Raw genomic sequence first — 18,662 nt, 5'->3', positions numbered from 1 at the left:
GGAGTGGGAAATGAGGACACCGGGTTTTTGACAGATGTGCTTTTACATCACTAGATGCACAATCTTTCTTTTAAGATTAAGAAACTAGGTCATGCTTCCAGTATAAGGTAACATTTCAGCAAATGGGTATTCTGTAAGTGAATTTCAGGACTGAAAGCATCAATACATTTAGATAAAAACTAAAAGCGTCAACACATGCAAAGCAGTGGTTAGAAAAGGAAGCAAAAACCTTGACTAACATGTATAGCAGTATGTAATAGAATATATTGTGTATGGCATTACACTGTGCAAAACCACTACTAGACACAACATCCAGTTTAGGTGCCAACACTTTAAGAATTGTATTGATAAACTGTATTGAAAAACTGACAAGCCTATAACAGGATCATCAGCTGAAGATGAAAGCAGATAAAAATTAAGACTAGAAATAAAATTTTTAAAGACACCGTAACTAACTATAAAACTATTTTTCTAATCATATAATAAAACCTCTGTTATTTATTTGTGATATTCTAGTTAATTTAGAAGTTATGAATTAATGCAAGAATCTCTGTAAAAGCCGGTGGCATGTGTTACATAAGAGGTCAGCATCACTTTCTGATCTCAGAATCTATTACTTTTTTTATTGTGTGTGGCTATAGAAACAAATGATACAATATAAACCAAATTTCTGTCCAACTTTTTGCAGCAAGGCAGATTCTTTTCCCATTTCAAAGCACCTGAGCTGATTTATATTTTCTGATTACATCACTGTGCCATGATTTTTTTTCTAGAAAGAGACACTGATATTATCTTTCAATGTTAAAATGTTCTTGGGAAAAAACAGCTTTCAGGAGATTATTGATACTACTAAACACACAAAGGTAGAAAGTGTTTCATATAGTGTAGAAGCCAGTTTTTAGGCCTCAGTGCCTAAGAAAATGTTTCTGTTTTACAGGTCAAAGAAAAACATTATCTCTGAGCAAGGATACATTGAAGTACACACATGGGAAGAGTTAATCTGGAGTTTCCAGGCCTTCACTGTCTCCAGAAAATTGCTATTAAGACCCCTAAATCTTTGTTGGGGCCAGATTACATTTCATCATCTGCCAAAGAACGGATGGAAGGAGATGTCTGCTTTGCAAGGAGATTTATAGCATACATGAAATAAGATTAGCTTGAATAACAACGTGTGTGGTGGCAAAATAATTATATTTTCGGACAAGAAAAGCTGACAGCTACAGAATTCAATCATACTGTAGTGCTCAATACTATCAAAGTCACTATACTGCAACTAAGTAAATGCTGGACAAAAGGCAAATTATCAAACATCAGCTATTGTTTATCCTCACATTTTTACTAGTTTTTATACAAGATGGAAATAAACTTACACAGACTCATTATCTTTTTCTTTTTTCATTATTCCTGATAAAACAAAAGGCTTCCTCTTCCGTGGTTTTATCCCTATGAAACAAACACATTTCATTCAATGATCAAAGAGATATGTATGAATTTAGCAATGCCAGACACAGGTGCAGACCAACTCCAATGCATTTGAAATGCTTCCACAAGGGGTAAAAGAATCTAACAGTGGTGATAAGTGTAGAGCCAAACTAATGGAACATTATTCCCAACATGCTGCTAAGTAACACACCAATAAAAAAAAATATGATTCAACACATTAATAACACCTTGTAAAACTGATTTGCATTGTACATCAAATTGTCCAAGCTGGATATGCAGACTGATGCTTTTTTTTTGTTTTGGTTTTGTTTTGTTAACAGTATATGGATGGGCTGTAATTTCTAAGGAAGGAGATTATGCTCACAGAAACTCAACAGGAGCTATTGCTCCAGCCAATCTTGAAATACCCAATCCACTTGGATCAGAAACTGAACCATGTCTCTCCCAGTTACTACAGTTCAACATCCTGTTGTTATTTCCTTGCATGTTCCCAGTGGCTGCAAACCCCTATATCTCTTAAGTAGGATCTTGGTCCTGTAAAAAAGCTTTCCAGCTGATGGTGAGCTAATGATTTGTTAGCGCTGAAGCCAGCTCTAACACTGGCTCTCACTGAGTCTGGAACCATGCCCCTTCTCTGTTGTTTCTTCCCCAATTTTAGCACTGGATACATACAGCAATAGTACAGGAAAAAAGATTGTTTTCATACCTGTTTAATGAACTAGAATTAAAATACATTTATATATTTCACACTTGCCATCACGTCTGCTTCTCTCAGTTTTTTCTGAAGCAGAGTAGACTGCCAAACAAAATGATCTAAGTGCAAGCATCTGATCCAACTGGTCTACAAAAGATATTACTGAGAGAATGCTTTTGAGCAAAATGGTGGAAAGAATTTGGTTTCCAAAATTTAACAACTGCCAGTTCAAGCACCATACCCCTTTTACAGAAATACACTACAAAACACATAAGGAATCTCTCCACTATTAGAAACTTTCAGAGTTACATAACTCAAAACTTCCCAAATCAGGTAGTAAACTCAGATGTATCTTAATAGCATAATAAATTGCTCCAAAATTATTTTTAAATGCTAGTCTGCAATTTGTTTTCTTTCTCTGCCTTATGCAGCACAAAAAAATGAGACAGTATAAGAGTAGTTTCTGAACATGGATCCTTTCTGGTTCAGTAAAAAAAGGTTTGAAGTCTCAACTGCAACCTCAGTCTTGGCAACTAAGAATTCTTTGGCTGTTATAGCTATACTGTCAACTCCTCTGTCTCAAAAGTAAATACATAACTTATGCAAACAAAGCAGTTCTTAACCACTTAAAATAATACCCTAAGCAAAATAAGCTATGCCAACTGAAATAGGCTTCGCAATCATAACACTGCATTAGAGTTGGTATAACTTAAATGGTAACAATGGAAGGAGCCTGGGCTGTGTTTTGACACTATTAAATTAAGTTACAACACAGTCATAAATGAACAAAATCTAAAGCTTTGCAAAGACAGGATCTTAGCTAAAGTATATTTATAAGATACATTAATTTGTTTTTTCCTTTGTGCATGAGGCTTACAGAGTATTGAATGTCTTATTTTCGTTGAAGTTTGTTTTCAAAAGGAAAACTGCTTTTTAGTTTGCCAGAGTACTTTAAACTTATACACTGAATCAATCCCCTTCATTCTCAGTTTCAGGTCTTTACCCACAGCATTCTTACATAAATAACTATACAACAACTTACCCTCAACTGCACCAGATGTGTTACATTCTTCAAATTCAATAGGGCCTTAAAGAAATGACAATAAAGATAAACATTAGATCAAATTTAACCTAAAATATTTTAATGCCTATTAATATGTCCTGAAAAAAATCTAATTGTAAGTTTAGCTGATGACTGAAAAGAACAACTACCCTCCTACTGGGTAAAAAGATTGCAAAATCATACATGTACAGCAAATGGTTAAATATATTCACCCTTTCATACTGAAAAATTAAAATACTAATGCACACTGTCTAAACACAATTCAATATCCTGTTACTACAATCACATGAAACATCTAATTGGTTTCCTCTTCTCAATCAAAATTGCTTGTATAACATAATATCAGTGTAAAGTTTTAAATTTATTATCTTTTAATGAACAAGTGGTGTATTAAAAAAACCCCAACATTTAAAAAGGCATGGCTATACCCCTAATTTTGAGATTGATACTTTCACTACCTCTATATTGTTAGTTCTTGTGTTTCCTTTTCATAGCCAATTACCTAGACAGTTAAAAGTGGCAATAAAGATTACAAAAAAAATCTTTTAAAAAATATCCAAAACCAGAGATCACTGGTTAAGTGCTGTATCTAAATAAATTATTATGGCTTTCCATTACAGTTGACACAAGGTACCAGTCAATTGTCATTGTACAGTGTAGTCTTAATCCTCGTTCTTTCAATCTGACTAAATCTAGAATTTATTTAATCCCATTATGAGCCACTTTAAGGAGGAAATGTGCAGAAATTTTTTTCCTTAAGACCTTGTTGAGGGAACAGTAGAATGACAAAACCACTTGTGCAAGTGTACAACAAAGTTTTTCAAAGCACTGTGACACAGGAGTTATTACTTCTCTTTCTCTAATAATTTTAAATACTGCACACAAATTTACATATTATAGATAACCTTGTTTCCAATTCTATACTTGAAAGCAACCAAAATATCCCTCCCTACCCTGCACTTATGCAATTACTTCAAGTGAGAGATTAAAATCCTGAAAATTTCAATTGAAACTAACTTGCAGTAAAGCAACTGTGGAAACCTCAAACACAGAATCTACTTTTGCGTCTGACCCCAACATACCTGCTAGTTAGCAGTCTGATTTATTACAAAGTTATGATTATTGGAGAGCATCCACCATAAAACCAAGAACTGCACAATTTTCAGGGTGTTTTCACATCAACTAAAAGGTGTACTTGTAAACATTTTCCAAGATTTTTCACTAGTGCTCTTGTCAAAATGAGTATGTCATACTCTTAGTCTTAAAATAAAGAGCTGACATAAAAGGATCACAGATACAAAAAACATGGAGAATACAAGCTTTGGTTTGATTTTAAATAGCATACCATAGCAAATCACTGTACTGTAATTAGAGATGCCACAAAGAAAGTAAAAATTGATTTAGCTGTGTAAATTATGCAATTTGGTTCAATTTGAATTTATTCATGCAGTTAACCTCGAATGGTTCTATTTGTAATGTAACCCTCAGTGTGTTACAATCTGCAGCGCAAAATTGTGTGAGACCCAGTATAAATGCTGCAATTTGATAACATTTCTCAAAACTGCAAAGGAAAAAATATACTTGTGTTAAAGAGAACTGAGATGCTGACAGAGTAACTCAATGCGCACTGTTGTTAAGCAAATTTAATAATTCTAGAGAGACAAAGTCTACTGTGTATCTTCTTTGAAATTTTGCAGACTTCCTCCAAAGACAGGTGTAACTGTGGGCTTGATTTTGCTGCCTGTGCGAGACTTTTAATGATTTCTTTAAAAAAAGATGTGCACAGAGAAATGACTTGTTTTTATTGCAATTAAGATTGAGCCTGCAAAGTTTTCCCTGCCAATTAAAGAAGATCTTGTATAACTAGCAGGAGAATAAGAATCTGAGACTAGAACCTATCAATACCCCATTTATCATAATGTAATTGTTTGATCTCCAAACAAAGCTCTTGAGAGATGAGTATCAAAAGATTAATCTCAAATGGCAGTCCTTAACTGCCCTTTAAATTATTAAACAATTTAAAATGCAAATATAATTATTCAATACAACAAGATGAAATACAAATTTCTCACAGCTTTCTTATTCTACCAGTTATTGCAAATACATAGGCATTTTAAGCTGGTCTTCCAATCCCTTCTCCTTTGCTCTCCACTAAATTCACATTAAAACAAAGTCATCACGCTTCACTTATCAGCAAATCTGGGTATTTCACAAAACAAAAACTAGCTCCCCCCCAAAAAATTGAGACAAACAGATTTAGAAAAATAAATGTTCTACATCCCCACACTGATTTCATCAACATTTTATTTTAGGAATTTAAAATCTATTGCTCAAAATGTACTGAGCAAGCAATTTAGAAAAATACCATAAAACACAGAAACTGAAGAATAAATCAATTATTTCTTCAGCACTACACTTCAGACAATACATTTTTCATCACTTCGCTAAGGATTCAACTACTTTTATTTCCTGCTTCTATACATGTTCCCGTTTGGCCAGGAAAAGCAAAAGCCAAACCAACCACAAACACTCATCCCCAAAACAAAAACAGAAAGAAAAAAAAACTGTAAACAATTGAGACTTACACATATTTTTGGAGAAAAAACAATACTCAAGCTTTTTCAGAATACCATTTTTTTTTTTTGTATACTTTCCTGCTACTAAGACCGACCCCCAGACTTTTAATGGGAAACTTTTTTATTTCACTATCTGTAACTTACAGTCCTAACACAAGCAGAAAGTAAATATTTAACAACACATCCAAGTTCCTGTATTTTATCCATTATACATGCCTAATAATTGTCTTTCAAGGTAGGTGTTTTTTACAGCTTGATAAACTTTTTATTTGAAGAGACACTCATGCTCAGAAACACATGGATAGGCAGATAAGATTAGCATTTTCAGTTAGATGTAATGAAAGCTGGTTTACCTCCCCAAAAAATTTACTTCACTCTTAAAACCATGTATTCTTTTCTCATAGGGAACACTATAAAATGCAATGTGAAAAAAATCTAATTACTGAAGAATTTCCTGAGATAGTAATGATTTGGAAGCTGTACAAAAAATATTCTGTAAGGAGGTCTCACTTGTCACTAAGATCTACAAAGTTAACTTGGAAATTTTAAATACACTATTTTCTTAATGATACCCATTAGCTTATTTTATGCTTCACCAAAATTAGCAATTATCATAGGGGTCCCATCTCCCCACACAGAAGTCTCTCCTCATTCCCCTGCACTTATTAGCTGCTTTAATGCAGGAAAGATAAATAACAATAATGAGAAGTGCATTTTCTTACAACAAATTGTGTTAATTGGTTATAATTCAGAAGCGTCTTTTGATCCTAACTTACTTTTACTACTTAACTCAAATTTCTATAAGGCCCTTCGTCCTTTGGAGTCTCAGAAGTTCAAGATGCCAGTGCCTGTTCCTAATGAATTTTTTAACATTTGTGGATTAAGTTCAGCATTTTCTTCCAATGCCCAAAGATATTTTTAACTCTCATCCATCAATATAACATGTTGCATTATTTGCTAGCAACATTTCATCCTTTTGAGTGGAGTAGAGTGAAGCTTGTGGCAGTTTTTAATTTTCTTGTTTTATTGTGTAACTTCAGATCTCCCAACAGTTTTTCTTCCTATATGCCTGCTGTAAAGAGTACAAGGTTTTGCCTGGGGAGTAGTATTTTTAAACCAAAATAACATTACAGAAATAGACATCTTCTGTGGCACTCTATGGTGAGCTAACATAGAAAACAGGATAGATGTAATAAGCTTTTGGTAGCCCATGTAATAATCTCCTGCAGGCAGATGTCTTTGTGACCAAAGAAGTAATAAAACTGTATGACAGCCACAAGTGTGACTGTGATCACACCATCTCCTGCTAGAACCAGCTGCAGCTGACAAGCCAGTGAAACGGCCTTAGGCACATATACTGCTATGGGAACATAGCATCAGTAAGAAATTTGGATGCCTTCTTAAGTTCCCCAGCACTGACCATTCCACAAAAGCACCTGCACTACCACTGCAATAAACCCACCAACGCACCCAACAACCAAATAACAAAACACCTCAAAAAGGTTTCTCTCTGAACCACCATAATGTCTTTCTAATTCCTGATTCCTCTACATGAAATGGTATAGTCAAAAGCTCACAGTGGGTTGGTGTTAATGGAGACTGCTAGGTAAGTGTAACAGACAGATGCAAATCAAAACATGAACACTCATACACAACTATGACAATAACTTTTGTAAGAGCTGCACTACCTTTTCTCTGAGAGGCAGAAAAGTTTTCTAAACAAACTTGTGCTCAGTGATCAAAGTATAGACAAAGATTTAACACCAACATTGTTTTCAGCTCAAAATCTGGAAGACTAATAGTCAAAATTTCTGATGCAAGTACATAGGTTCAAGGTCTGTTGCCATAAGCAACAAAAAAAAAAAAAAAAAAGCAGTTGTTCCACATTTAAGAGGTATTGCTGATACTGGGGGCTGAACTAACTCCTGGAAGCAGTCCCTGCCACATTGTAGCCCAAAGCACTGAAAAGGACCATCTAAAGGTTGCCACACTGCAATGCTGATGAAGATTATAAGGATGGTGACAATGAAGAAAATTATAATGTTGATGATAATGATGACATTCTGCACAGCTACAGTCAAAGCACTGAGATTTCCTTTTTCGCAGAACAAGATGACAATGTACATTGAGAAGAAAGTCTATTCTCAAGCATTCATATGAACAAAACCTGAAAGTAAATACTAGAACTAAAGTAGCACTGTAAAAATCAAAAACACATTTTAAGACAATTACTCGAATAAGGAAAAAGTTACAGCTGAGATCTAGTCCAGTCCTTGCAAAAGTTTCTGAATTAATGTTAAGCATGGGTAATTCCAGGCTCAAGATAACTATCTTTACCAAAGTCAGTTGATCCACAGAATGGTAAGTATGGCTTAAGCATCTCAAATACCCATATCCAGACTTGAAAGAAGTATTTGTTACGGTACATACATGGAATAGAAAAAAAATAAGAGTGCATAAATGAAGGTTAGCTTTTATAACAGAAAGAGATATGAGTAGTTAGTGGGATTTCCATCACTTAAGAATACATAACTAGTTATCAGGATGCTAATGAGAATCTAATATTTTACAAAGGCAGCAGGCGTCAAAAATCAGTAAGCTCCACTAATTATATGTAAACATTCCCACCAATCTCTATCCTAAAGCATTTTCCAAGGCAAGCTACTTCAGCTCACAGCATTCTACCAGCTGGGACAGATATGGACACGAAGAAAAGGCAAACGGTTTTACAGACACATGGAAACAGACAGCTGCTATTTGACAAGAGACTGAAGCAAATCAGGAGTGGGTCAGTTCTTAGGGTCTCAAAAATGAGGAAGCTTTGGTTTACTAGAACAGAAAAGGCAGAATGTAATTTGAATAAGTGGAATTTTTTTAGTTAATCTAATAATTGACAATAAATGACACTGGCATAAATTAAGCACCAGTGAGTCTGCAGCTTGGGATTCATCTCCTAGATTTTTCAGGAGATTAATGTACTGTTTCTCTTGTTACAAAAGACATGTGAGTATGTGGTCTTTCATGGCACTAAGAGGCAAAGTCAGCAATAAGGAGATACTGATCTTATTCAAAGATGACTGATGAAAATGTAATTGCACTGTCAATTATATCACAGTATCAACCAAATAGACCAACTCTCCGGGAACAGTATTTTCAGGGTATACACAAGGCAAGTACAGAACAGAGTTTACAAATTATAACCTGACACCTGCTACCTAATTTATCTATAAAGTGACACTAATTATCTTGTTGACAACAATCAAGTTTGTCATTAACTGCCTCGAAAAGAGTTAAAACCCCTATCTCCACAGAATCGTTGAGATAGGTTAGGAAACCTATGTGTATAACTCTTCCACAAAACCTCAGAGACAGGCATTGGGAGATTGTTTTGCCAAGATCAAAATAAAATCATTTGCACTTTTCTAAACAAAGGGAAAAGAGAAAAAAAGGAGTTTAGCTTTGGATTCTTGAACAAACAATGTGAATGGAAAAACCAACTACTATTATGAGGCAGGAAAACATACTATTATGTCATACCCTGAAAACGAGCCCCCAGTTAGTACATCAATGAACTGGAAAATCCTGCAGAGCTAAAAAGGTAAACAAATCAAGAAGTCAACAAATTAACTAAAAACCATTTTACATTTGCATCTGCTTTTGCAAACTGTCTCCTTTCTAGCTTAAGGAGAATATTTATGACAGAATGAAATGGTACCCCACCCAAGCATATATTTTTATTAACTACATCTAATTTTCACTAACTGGAAACACTCAGGTACTAAAAAAATTAAAATCATCTACCCTTCCCCCCATCCTGAGGAATCAGTTTACACACACACATGCACACATACAAACATTAACATATCTGTTTCAAGCAAAAGCTTTTAAAGAAACTCTGTAAATCTGTCCTTGTAGTTACAAATACGATAACAAACCATATTCTTGTTTTCGATAAAAACAAAAGTTTGTCTCTTTCAGTGTAAATCATGCATGAAAGGAGGACAATTTTTTTTAAACTGCATATGCTTCACATGCTGCTTCAAATGGCAAGGCTTTGCGTGCCTGGCTCAGTGCCAGTTGACAGCTCAGCTGGATATCAATGCACATTCTGACCCCCCTTGCAGCGTGTCACTTCTGAATTGTTTCCGCAGTAGAAAGTTTATTCAACCTCTCTCTCAAATTCAGTGGACCGACCATCATTCTGCTATTTAATCATAGCAGAACAGGTTATTTTTCTGACAGCACTAAAGCCAGACAGCAATTCCTAATGAACAGCTTGATACAAGTGGAATTTCGACTGTTTTAGCCTCAATTAATTCTGCTGTCAAAACAAATGACTGCTTTTAGTGTTTAGATGTTAAGCTGCATCACAAAGGTCAATTTTGTATGTACACAAACATATAAGCAACCTTTTTGTTGCTATCATCTGATCCTGTGACATGTTTATATTAAAAAAAATTAAACTTTCAAATTTAGAAGACAGGAAAGAAAAATATATTTTTCTCTACATCACAGTTTCTTATACTAACTACTCATTTTTATTCTCCCCCCAAAAAATACGTGATTTTATAAAAAGATTAGAAGAATTTCATTTTTCCCTGGAAGAGGACTACTTCTTCTAGATTTAAAAAAAGAAACAACAAAATGAAATTCAACTATGGTTTATTTGTAGGAATATAGACTAAAGATGAATGATGGCTACCAACCTTAATGTAAATAACATCTGTAATATATTTATCATGCTACCATCAAGCTGCTCCAAGGAAATGTTAGTTTGTGGATTCAGTCATCTCTGCTTTGCCAAAAAGAAGATGAGAAATGGAAGATACAACTTGCCTGTTAACAGGCCAGTCTGAGGAGCAAAGTTGAAATAATACTGGTAAAACCGTATCCTTTACTCTAATACAGTAAAACTGCATTCTTTAATCTACTTCTACAAATATACAGTTCCACTACAATAATCACTGCATTTCTGACTACTCTGTTACATCCTTGGGTTTATATACCAGCATAGCTGATCTGCAGTCTCTAGAGATGCTTAAGACTTGACTGATTTTTTTTTTTTTAAATTCATGTTGAAAAAAGAAAACTGGCATGCTGATAGTACTCCTTTTGAAAAAGACAGAGGTGATAATAGCAGCATAAATAGCTGCAATTAACAGCAACATGAATAGCACTTCCAAGGAAAGTCTTTTTTTAGATGAAGAAATTAATATTCAAGGAGTGCATTTGCTAAACAAGCAATCAATTCTAACCCTGATTCTGTTACTAGGCTTCCAGACCTGCACTCATTTCACTGGATCAAAGGAAACATTATTCATCTCAGGCTCTTTGGTACTGTGGGTACAAGCTTGGTGAATACAGCAACCACACTACTCCCAAGGGGCAGCACTTCTATGTGGCTTACAGAAGAAAAATGAAGCAGAAAAGGATCATAATCTGAGTAGCTTTAAAAGAATTATTATAAATTAGGTTTTTATCAGCAGTAAGGAGAGAAATCATTATTTTTCTATAAACTAAAAAGGTGGCAAACATCTTCAGTTACAAAGAAAGTATTTTTTATAGTTCAGATAACACACAAAAAAAAATCAATATTCAGATAACACAAATTAAAAACCCCCAATATTCAGACACACATACTTGAGGCAAATTTTCAAGTTAGAGTACCAACCTGCCTGCAATGCCTGAAAATTACAAGAAACACTGGAAGTTTCCGCTGCAATTTATGAAAGCATGGGGTCTCTGTGCAGCAAAATTAATGTCAGATAAGCCATCAATCTGCAGAATACTACATCCCAAGTCCCATCCTCCACACCTCTCCCAGCCCTTTTCTTGTCTTTTTCTACTCCTCTCCTGCTTTATAATTCAATTTCACCCCATACTTTCTTTCTGGCTACAGAAACAACAGGATATGAGATGTGGCTGATTTTGAACTGTGGCTGCCAACACACATGCACACACATACAAACACACACTCACCTGTCTGCTGACTCCAACTGAGCAACCTGCAACTTATAACTGCCTTTCCCTTATATGTCATCACTAGTTTGGGACCTCCTTCTCTACCCGATGCCTCATTTTTATAAAGTCATTGCAAGCTATGTTTCCACTGGACTGCGCTGAAAGTAGCAAGGTCTTGTGAAAGGTGTATGTGCGTGAGTGGGAAAATACCAACACAGAACTGCATAAGCCTTGTCTGTAAGTATCTGTAACAGATAGCTCTAACTGCAGGGTGTATGATTCACCTGCTGAAGGCAGACTGTGAAAGTGTGCAGTGATAAAACATGTGCACAGACATAGTCAAGTAGTTGTCTTTTTGAAGAAGTGTCAGCTAAGATATCGGAACACTAGGCATTGCAAGCATTTCAAATTACAGCCCTCACCTTTAAAGACTGCTTCAAAGAATCATGCCTTTGTAACAGTCATACTTTGTCCCTGTAAACCAAGAGGGGTATGTTTTTTTACTGAATTGCTGAGCCTAAATACATGAAACCATCAGAGCTTATAGAGCTTATGACAATTTACACACATTCACCATCAATAAGCATAGAAATCAATGTGAACTTCTTCCTGGTGCGCTTTTTCTGCATCTTATGGCAAGTACAAGACACCTCATTGATAACAGCATTTTAAATACTATTTTTGTAGATATGCCTTTTCACCTGAAAAGAGCAACTGATAGAGAAAACTCTTCAAAACAAATTCATTTCATCATTAAAGAATTTAAATTACAAATACTAATCACTGAAAATGGGAATTTGTAATTTTATTGTTTCTGGCCAAACCTGGTCTTGGGTCTTACGACTGGAGTCTTGGGTCTTGTTAGGAAGGGCAGGCAGGGGAAGTGATGCAGTGGTCTCACCCTCTCTGTTATTGACCATGTGGAATGTATAAAGCTCCATTTGTGGATGGACGAGGAGCCCACCAAGAGGATTAAAAGGAGGGGAAGGACAGGAGTGGGGAGCTCCTACAGAGAAGGTGGGTGATGCCCTCTATGGCAGATAGCAACAGGCCAATGTTCACAAGCCCTGGTCCTCATGATAAAGTTCTACTTAGACTCGTGCAAAGCATTTAATACTGTCCCATATGATATCCTTGTCTCTAAACTCGAGAGACATGGATTTGACAAGTGGACCATTCAGATAAAGAATTGGCTGGATTGTGGCCAATGGCTCAATGTGCAAATCGAGACCAGTGACTAGTGGCATTCTGCAGGGTTTGGTACTGGGGCTGGCACTGCTTAACGTCTTTGTTGGAGACACAGGACTGAGTGACCCCTCAGCAAAATTTGCCGATGACACCAAGCTGTGTGCTATGGTCAACACATGTGGGGAAGGGATGCCATCCAGAGGGACCTTAACAGACTTGAGCGGTGGACCTGTGCAAACTGTATGAAATTCAATAAGGCCAAGTGCAAGGTCCTGAACATGAGTTGGCACAATCTGAAGCACTACAGGCTGCATGGGAAGCATGTTTGTGAAGGGACCTAGTTTTTGCAGGCTAAATAAAATAGACATGTATGACAGGAATCAAGACACTTTTGTTGATATAGCTCTTGATCTTGCAGTTCCTCATCAAAAACAGTTCTCTACAGCAAAGACCCGTAAATAATTCTTTATCTGCTTTAAGCCCAGCTTCTCATAAAAGTCATTAAAGAAATGCACACTTAATTTCTTTCATCAACTTCTGAAATACAGCAATGGTCTGCCTTCCTTTACAAAGAATAGTTTTCTGAATCTCTTGGGTACTGTCAGTCTTAAACTGAAATCTCACAATTAGGCTTCTCTGTAGAATTATGTGTGGGCACCGGCCTTGAGGAACCGACAGTACAGGCTGTTTACATACCTAATCACAAGTGTCAGCAGCAGTAAAATATTCACAATATTTATAGAAAATATAAAGAAAGTAATTGATAGGAACATAAAATAAATACTTGCTTTGTTATACTTCCTTGTGGAAAGGAAACTCAAAGATACCACGCAAAGCTGTTCCAAAATGACTATTAACCATTTTCAGTGTTCACTTCTATCTACTTTGTTATTGTTTTGTGCCCTAGAGAAGCATTTTTGTATGTGCTATAAACTACTGTTATCAAACCCATGCAAAAAATATGTCACACCCAGTATTGTTTCAAGTCTTTTGCTCATAGGAAAGTTCATTATTCAAGCAGATAAAAAGCTAGTAGCTTTAATCAAGGCAAGCTGTAACAGTTCATGGACCTTCTTTTGCCTTGAAGGCTCTGAGAAAGGACTAACTTGTTTCTAAAAATTCTTGAAGAGCAATACAGGCATTCTTAACCCTTTTTTCCTGTGCAACCTGTGCCAGGACCTGGCCACCCTCACAGAGAAGTAGTTTTTACTTCTATCTAATATAAATCTACCTTCTTTTAAAACCCTTATCCTATCACTACACTCTCTGACAGTCCTTCTTGGGCCCCCTTTAGGTACTAGAAGGCTGCTGTAAGGTCCCCCTGGAGACTTCTCTTCTCCAGGGTGAACAAGCCCAACTCTCTCATCCTGTCTTCATAGGAGACATGATCCAGCCTGTTGAACATTTTTGTGACACTCCTCTTGATGTGCTCCAACAGGTACATACCTTTCCTGTGCTAAGGACCCCAGACCTAGACACAGCACGCCAGGTGGGGTCTCACCAGAGCAGAGGGACAGGATCACCTCCCTCAATCTGCTGGCCACGCTTCTGATGCGGACCAGGATACTGTTGGCTTTCTGGGCTGCAAGGACACACTGCTGAGTCATGTCCAGCTTTTCACCTGCCAATACCTTTTCCTTTGGTGTTCTTTCATTCCCTTCATCCCCCAGCCTGCATTGATACCACAGATTGCCCTGACTCAAGTTTAGGACTGTTGTGGTTTAGACTGGGGGAGCGACTGAGCACCTGTGTGGTGCTTAGTTGTTGCTGAGGGCTAAAGCATGACAACGACCTTGCACTTTAGCTTCGTTAAAGCTCATGATATTTACATGGCCACATTTCTTGAGCTTGGACAGGTCCCTCTGAATGTCAGAAATGCTTCAGAGGACAAATTAATTTCTGACCTGCAGCCTTCCTGGTTATTGCAGTGCCTCCCAGCTCCCTTTGTTTTTTCAGTGTTTTAAGTGATGAAGTCCTTCCAGTTAAATGTTAAGATTTGCAACTGAATACATGAATACAAGAAAACTATGACTGGAAATAAGATAGCTAACATGAATACAGCTTCTTCAAATACTGTATTACTATAAACTAGACTAAAACAAAAATCAGCAAGAAGTAGATGATAATGCTGACTAGAGAGGGTATTTAGGTAGCAATTAAAAAAAAGAGCCATTGTAAAGAACTCTAGAAATGATGTTAGAAAAACCTCATAAAGCACTACTGCTTGAAAGCAGCATTATCTGTACTAGAAAACCAGAGTTGAACTCCAGCAGCCCCTGTACGTTATCATTTCGGGTTACAGAAATCAGCCACCAGAGGGAGCCCATATAAGCCCATAAAGACAGACTCGTCCTCAATGAATTTCAGATATGCAGATAAGAGTATGAAAATAATTGCCAATATGTACAAAATTTTACAGTAAATGGTTTACTGCCCATGCAATAAGTAATCCTCCTTAGTATTTTATTATTTCAGATTCATTCTTAGTTTTAAAGATACAAATAAAAGCAAGCAAACTCTGCTATGAAGAACTGTTGCTAGAATATAGAAATGTATACTAAACAAAAAAATACTGTCATGTGTAACCTTTTAGCTTATTTTGTTCTCAAATTCAGTGTTTCAGAAAGCAGCCCAGCATCAAATTTAGTATATGAGCCCACAAATACTATGGAGAGTAGAAGGCCTACATAGTCCTTAGGGACTTTAAAGTATTTCCTTCAAAGAGATTTGGGACTGGAATCTTAAGCAACAGTGACAGCCATGAGACATTTTTTCTACGTGTTTTGTACGCCAGGTCAGTATAATTTTTAGATTAAATATTTAGGTTTATCTGAGGAGCCATCATCTTCTCCTGTATAATTAATAAATACATCACATGGGAAAGATTTCCAGTATTTCCTCCATAAGTTAAAATAATGTTCTATTAAGAACAGTTCTCAAATGCAGTTTTTGGATTTTTTTAAAATCAAGAAAAAGCAGTCCTTACCACACTGGATGTTTCCATTTCATTCCTCACTTCAAAATATTTGTAACTGTCAAAGCTATATGATTCAAAGTTAATAGAATCAATATAATAGAAGCAGTAGCCATAATATACATCACTAGTAGTCTGTGTTTCTAGTTTCTTATCTGACACTTTGCTGCTGCTTGTTAATTTGTATTCTTTTACTGCTGAATTTGCCTGTGTTTTCCTTCTGCACTATGACTGCTTTAGAAAGCAATAAAATGGCTTTGGAAATACCATCATTTAACACTGTACAAGAAAATTCCAAGTGTATGCATTTCCATACTAAATACATTATCTTTCCTTAGAATTTTTTGCTATTAAAACACTTGAAGAAATGAAATCTGCTATGGCTAAAGCTTTTATTTGGCCTCAGATCTTCAAATAGGATTTGAAGACCTCTGTAAAGGAGCAAATAACTTCTCCCTCTAAATTAAAGCATGAGGTCTTACTTTTCTTACACTTACTATATTTCCTACCAAAAACCCCACATGGATGACTTGATATGCATGGTACTCTAGGATACATTAGCAAAGGTTTTTCCATCCAGGGAGTCAGAATACTAACTGCAAAATGGAGATCCCATGCTATCTTGGCAATAGCTAATCAAAGTGGTATGAATGCTGAATTTTCACATATTGTTGTTCTGATTTCAGACCAACTGAAACCCTTAAGTTCATACTACCTTTTTCTTAATCATTACTGAAAAATTGCAAAATATACTGGACATATTAAAAAACTGAACTATAGACAATCTACCTTACATTATCCACTTGGATATCTGCAGATCACAGAAAAAACACAAAACAATGTTAACACCTCAGACAGGCATTGTAAGATAGCCTGTAACCATATTTAACAAACTAACATCAGTTATAAAGACCTATTATATGCTTTCTTTTGGAGCAAAGATGTATTCTTGTGCTTCTATACTGGAAGACAGATGCTAGATAGGACTCCCAATGCTGAAGAAAACAGAAAACGGTACTTCTTAATCCATGTATTCACATACCTAGTGAATGCATAATTCATGCCCAAATATTAAATGGAAGTCTCTATTTTTCCTATAATGCTAGATATACAGTATGGTGAGACTGCCTTTTCATACCAGTCCAGGAAAGTCTTACACACCACACCCAAGAAGCAGCACTTTCAGAAGGTATTATCAGTTTGTCACTTAGTAAAGAACAGTCTACATAGAGTCTATTAAAACACATAATTCTGTAAGCTAACCAAATAAACTAATGCAACAGTCCCAACAGTTTGATAAGCAGCTTTATAGACATCTGTTCCAAATAAATGTATATTAAATAAAAAACTATATTAAATATTTGAAACATATTTTATGCAGAAATACACAGCAGAAAACACAGTTTGTCAAGATACTGAAGTTCCTTGCACAAGTTTCAGTGACGTACCAAGGAACAATATAGTTTAAAAGCTTCTCTCAAGGTCCACATAGAGGGACCCAGAGCTGTGAATTGCCATGCTTTATGAACACAAACAGCACATACATAAATAAATTGCATGTTAATAAATGTCTATAATTCATTTAGTATCAAAGCTAATGAATTCTAAGAATTTGAAACTGCAAGTACATTAAAAATAGAACATATTAACAAACAGCTGCTTGACCTTTTATTAGGAGAGGAAATATACAGTTTTAACATTAACATCTCCTACTCTTATTTTAATGTCTTACCAGGTCTTTCCTTGCCAGTTCCTTTCGACTCAGCAAATTTCTGTATTAAACTCTCAACTGTAGTATTTGTCATGTTATTAATAAACTCTTCATGCACCTTAAAAAAAAAAAAGCCACAAAACAAAACAACCACACCACATACAAAAAGAATTTAGAAAGCAGTAATTGAAGAAATGCAATTAACCTTAAAAAGTGTTTTTCTCTACAGTTAAGGTTCAAAACACTTCCCTCTAAAATACATTACAGGGCTTCTAGAAATCAGCAGGCATCATTGTTGTCAAGGAAATCCTTCCTTTGCAAGTGTATGTACAATATAAATACAAATTAGGAATGAAAGAACACAGCTTAATCAGGGGTCTCGGATTTACTTCAGTTTCTTCCATCTAAACCAGTTGTGTACATCATTTTCTGAATTTGTCAGCGTGTCCCACTAAAATATCAGGAACATGCAGTCTCCTAAGCAAGCACCAGTTCAGGGTGTGAACTGTTACTAGTGTATTATCACAGCTCACACCTGCTTGACTAAAAGCATTACAGTTGCAATGTTTTTGGTGTGACAAAAGAAAAAAAACACATGTTAATAAGAAGTTTTTCCAACAAGACAGTATGTATAATGCTTTAGAAGGAAACAGTATGACCTTTGTGAACATTATTCATTTAGCAGAAAACCTCAAACGTGAGAAAAAAAAGCAATTCAAATTACGTGTATGTAAATAATACTACACTTCTAAACATCTAAAGATTAAGGATGACTTAAGGATTATTAATTACAAGGTTTAAAACTTACATCCAAAAAGAAAACATACGATAAAAGCTTCTATTACTAAAGATAATTTGCTCATGAAACCCAAAGTGTATAAAAAAAGGTAAAACTTTTCAGAGTTACATAATTTCAACCTTTAGTCAAAGAAAAGGACAAGCATTCTGATTATGTAAGAAATGAGGGCTAATTTAATATCTAAGGAATAGATCTTAGAAATACACTAAGAATTCTTCAAATCACCAAAGCATTTTTGTTTTCTGTTAAGACA

At 35.6% G+C, this 18,662-nt stretch overlaps 1 protein-coding gene across 1 annotated transcript in view; it reads right to left on the bottom strand.

The window, feature by feature from the left end:
• Positions 1-18,662, bottom strand: part of FCHO2 (FCH and mu domain containing endocytic adaptor 2) — a gene marked incomplete at its 3' end in the record, with an annotated part of 82,406 nt that overhangs the window by 33,988 nt on the left and 29,756 nt on the right. The window contains exons 8-10 of the mRNA XM_084278492.1: positions 17,632-17,728; positions 3,180-3,224; positions 1,371-1,443 (exon numbers count right to left, since the gene is read on the bottom strand). Coding sequence (XP_084134618.1) covers positions 1,371-1,443; positions 3,180-3,224; positions 17,632-17,728 — 215 coding nt within the window. The remainder of the gene's footprint in view (positions 1-1,370; positions 1,444-3,179; positions 3,225-17,631; positions 17,729-18,662) is intronic.

The sequence above is a fragment of the Gallinula chloropus genome, assembly GCF_964237585.1.
Source record: "Gallinula chloropus genome assembly, chromosome: Z".
Classification (NCBI taxonomy): domain Eukaryota; kingdom Metazoa; phylum Chordata; class Aves; order Gruiformes; family Rallidae; genus Gallinula; species Gallinula chloropus.
Note: the sequence above shows the minus strand (reverse complement) of the source record. Positions and strands in the feature narration are given on the sequence as shown.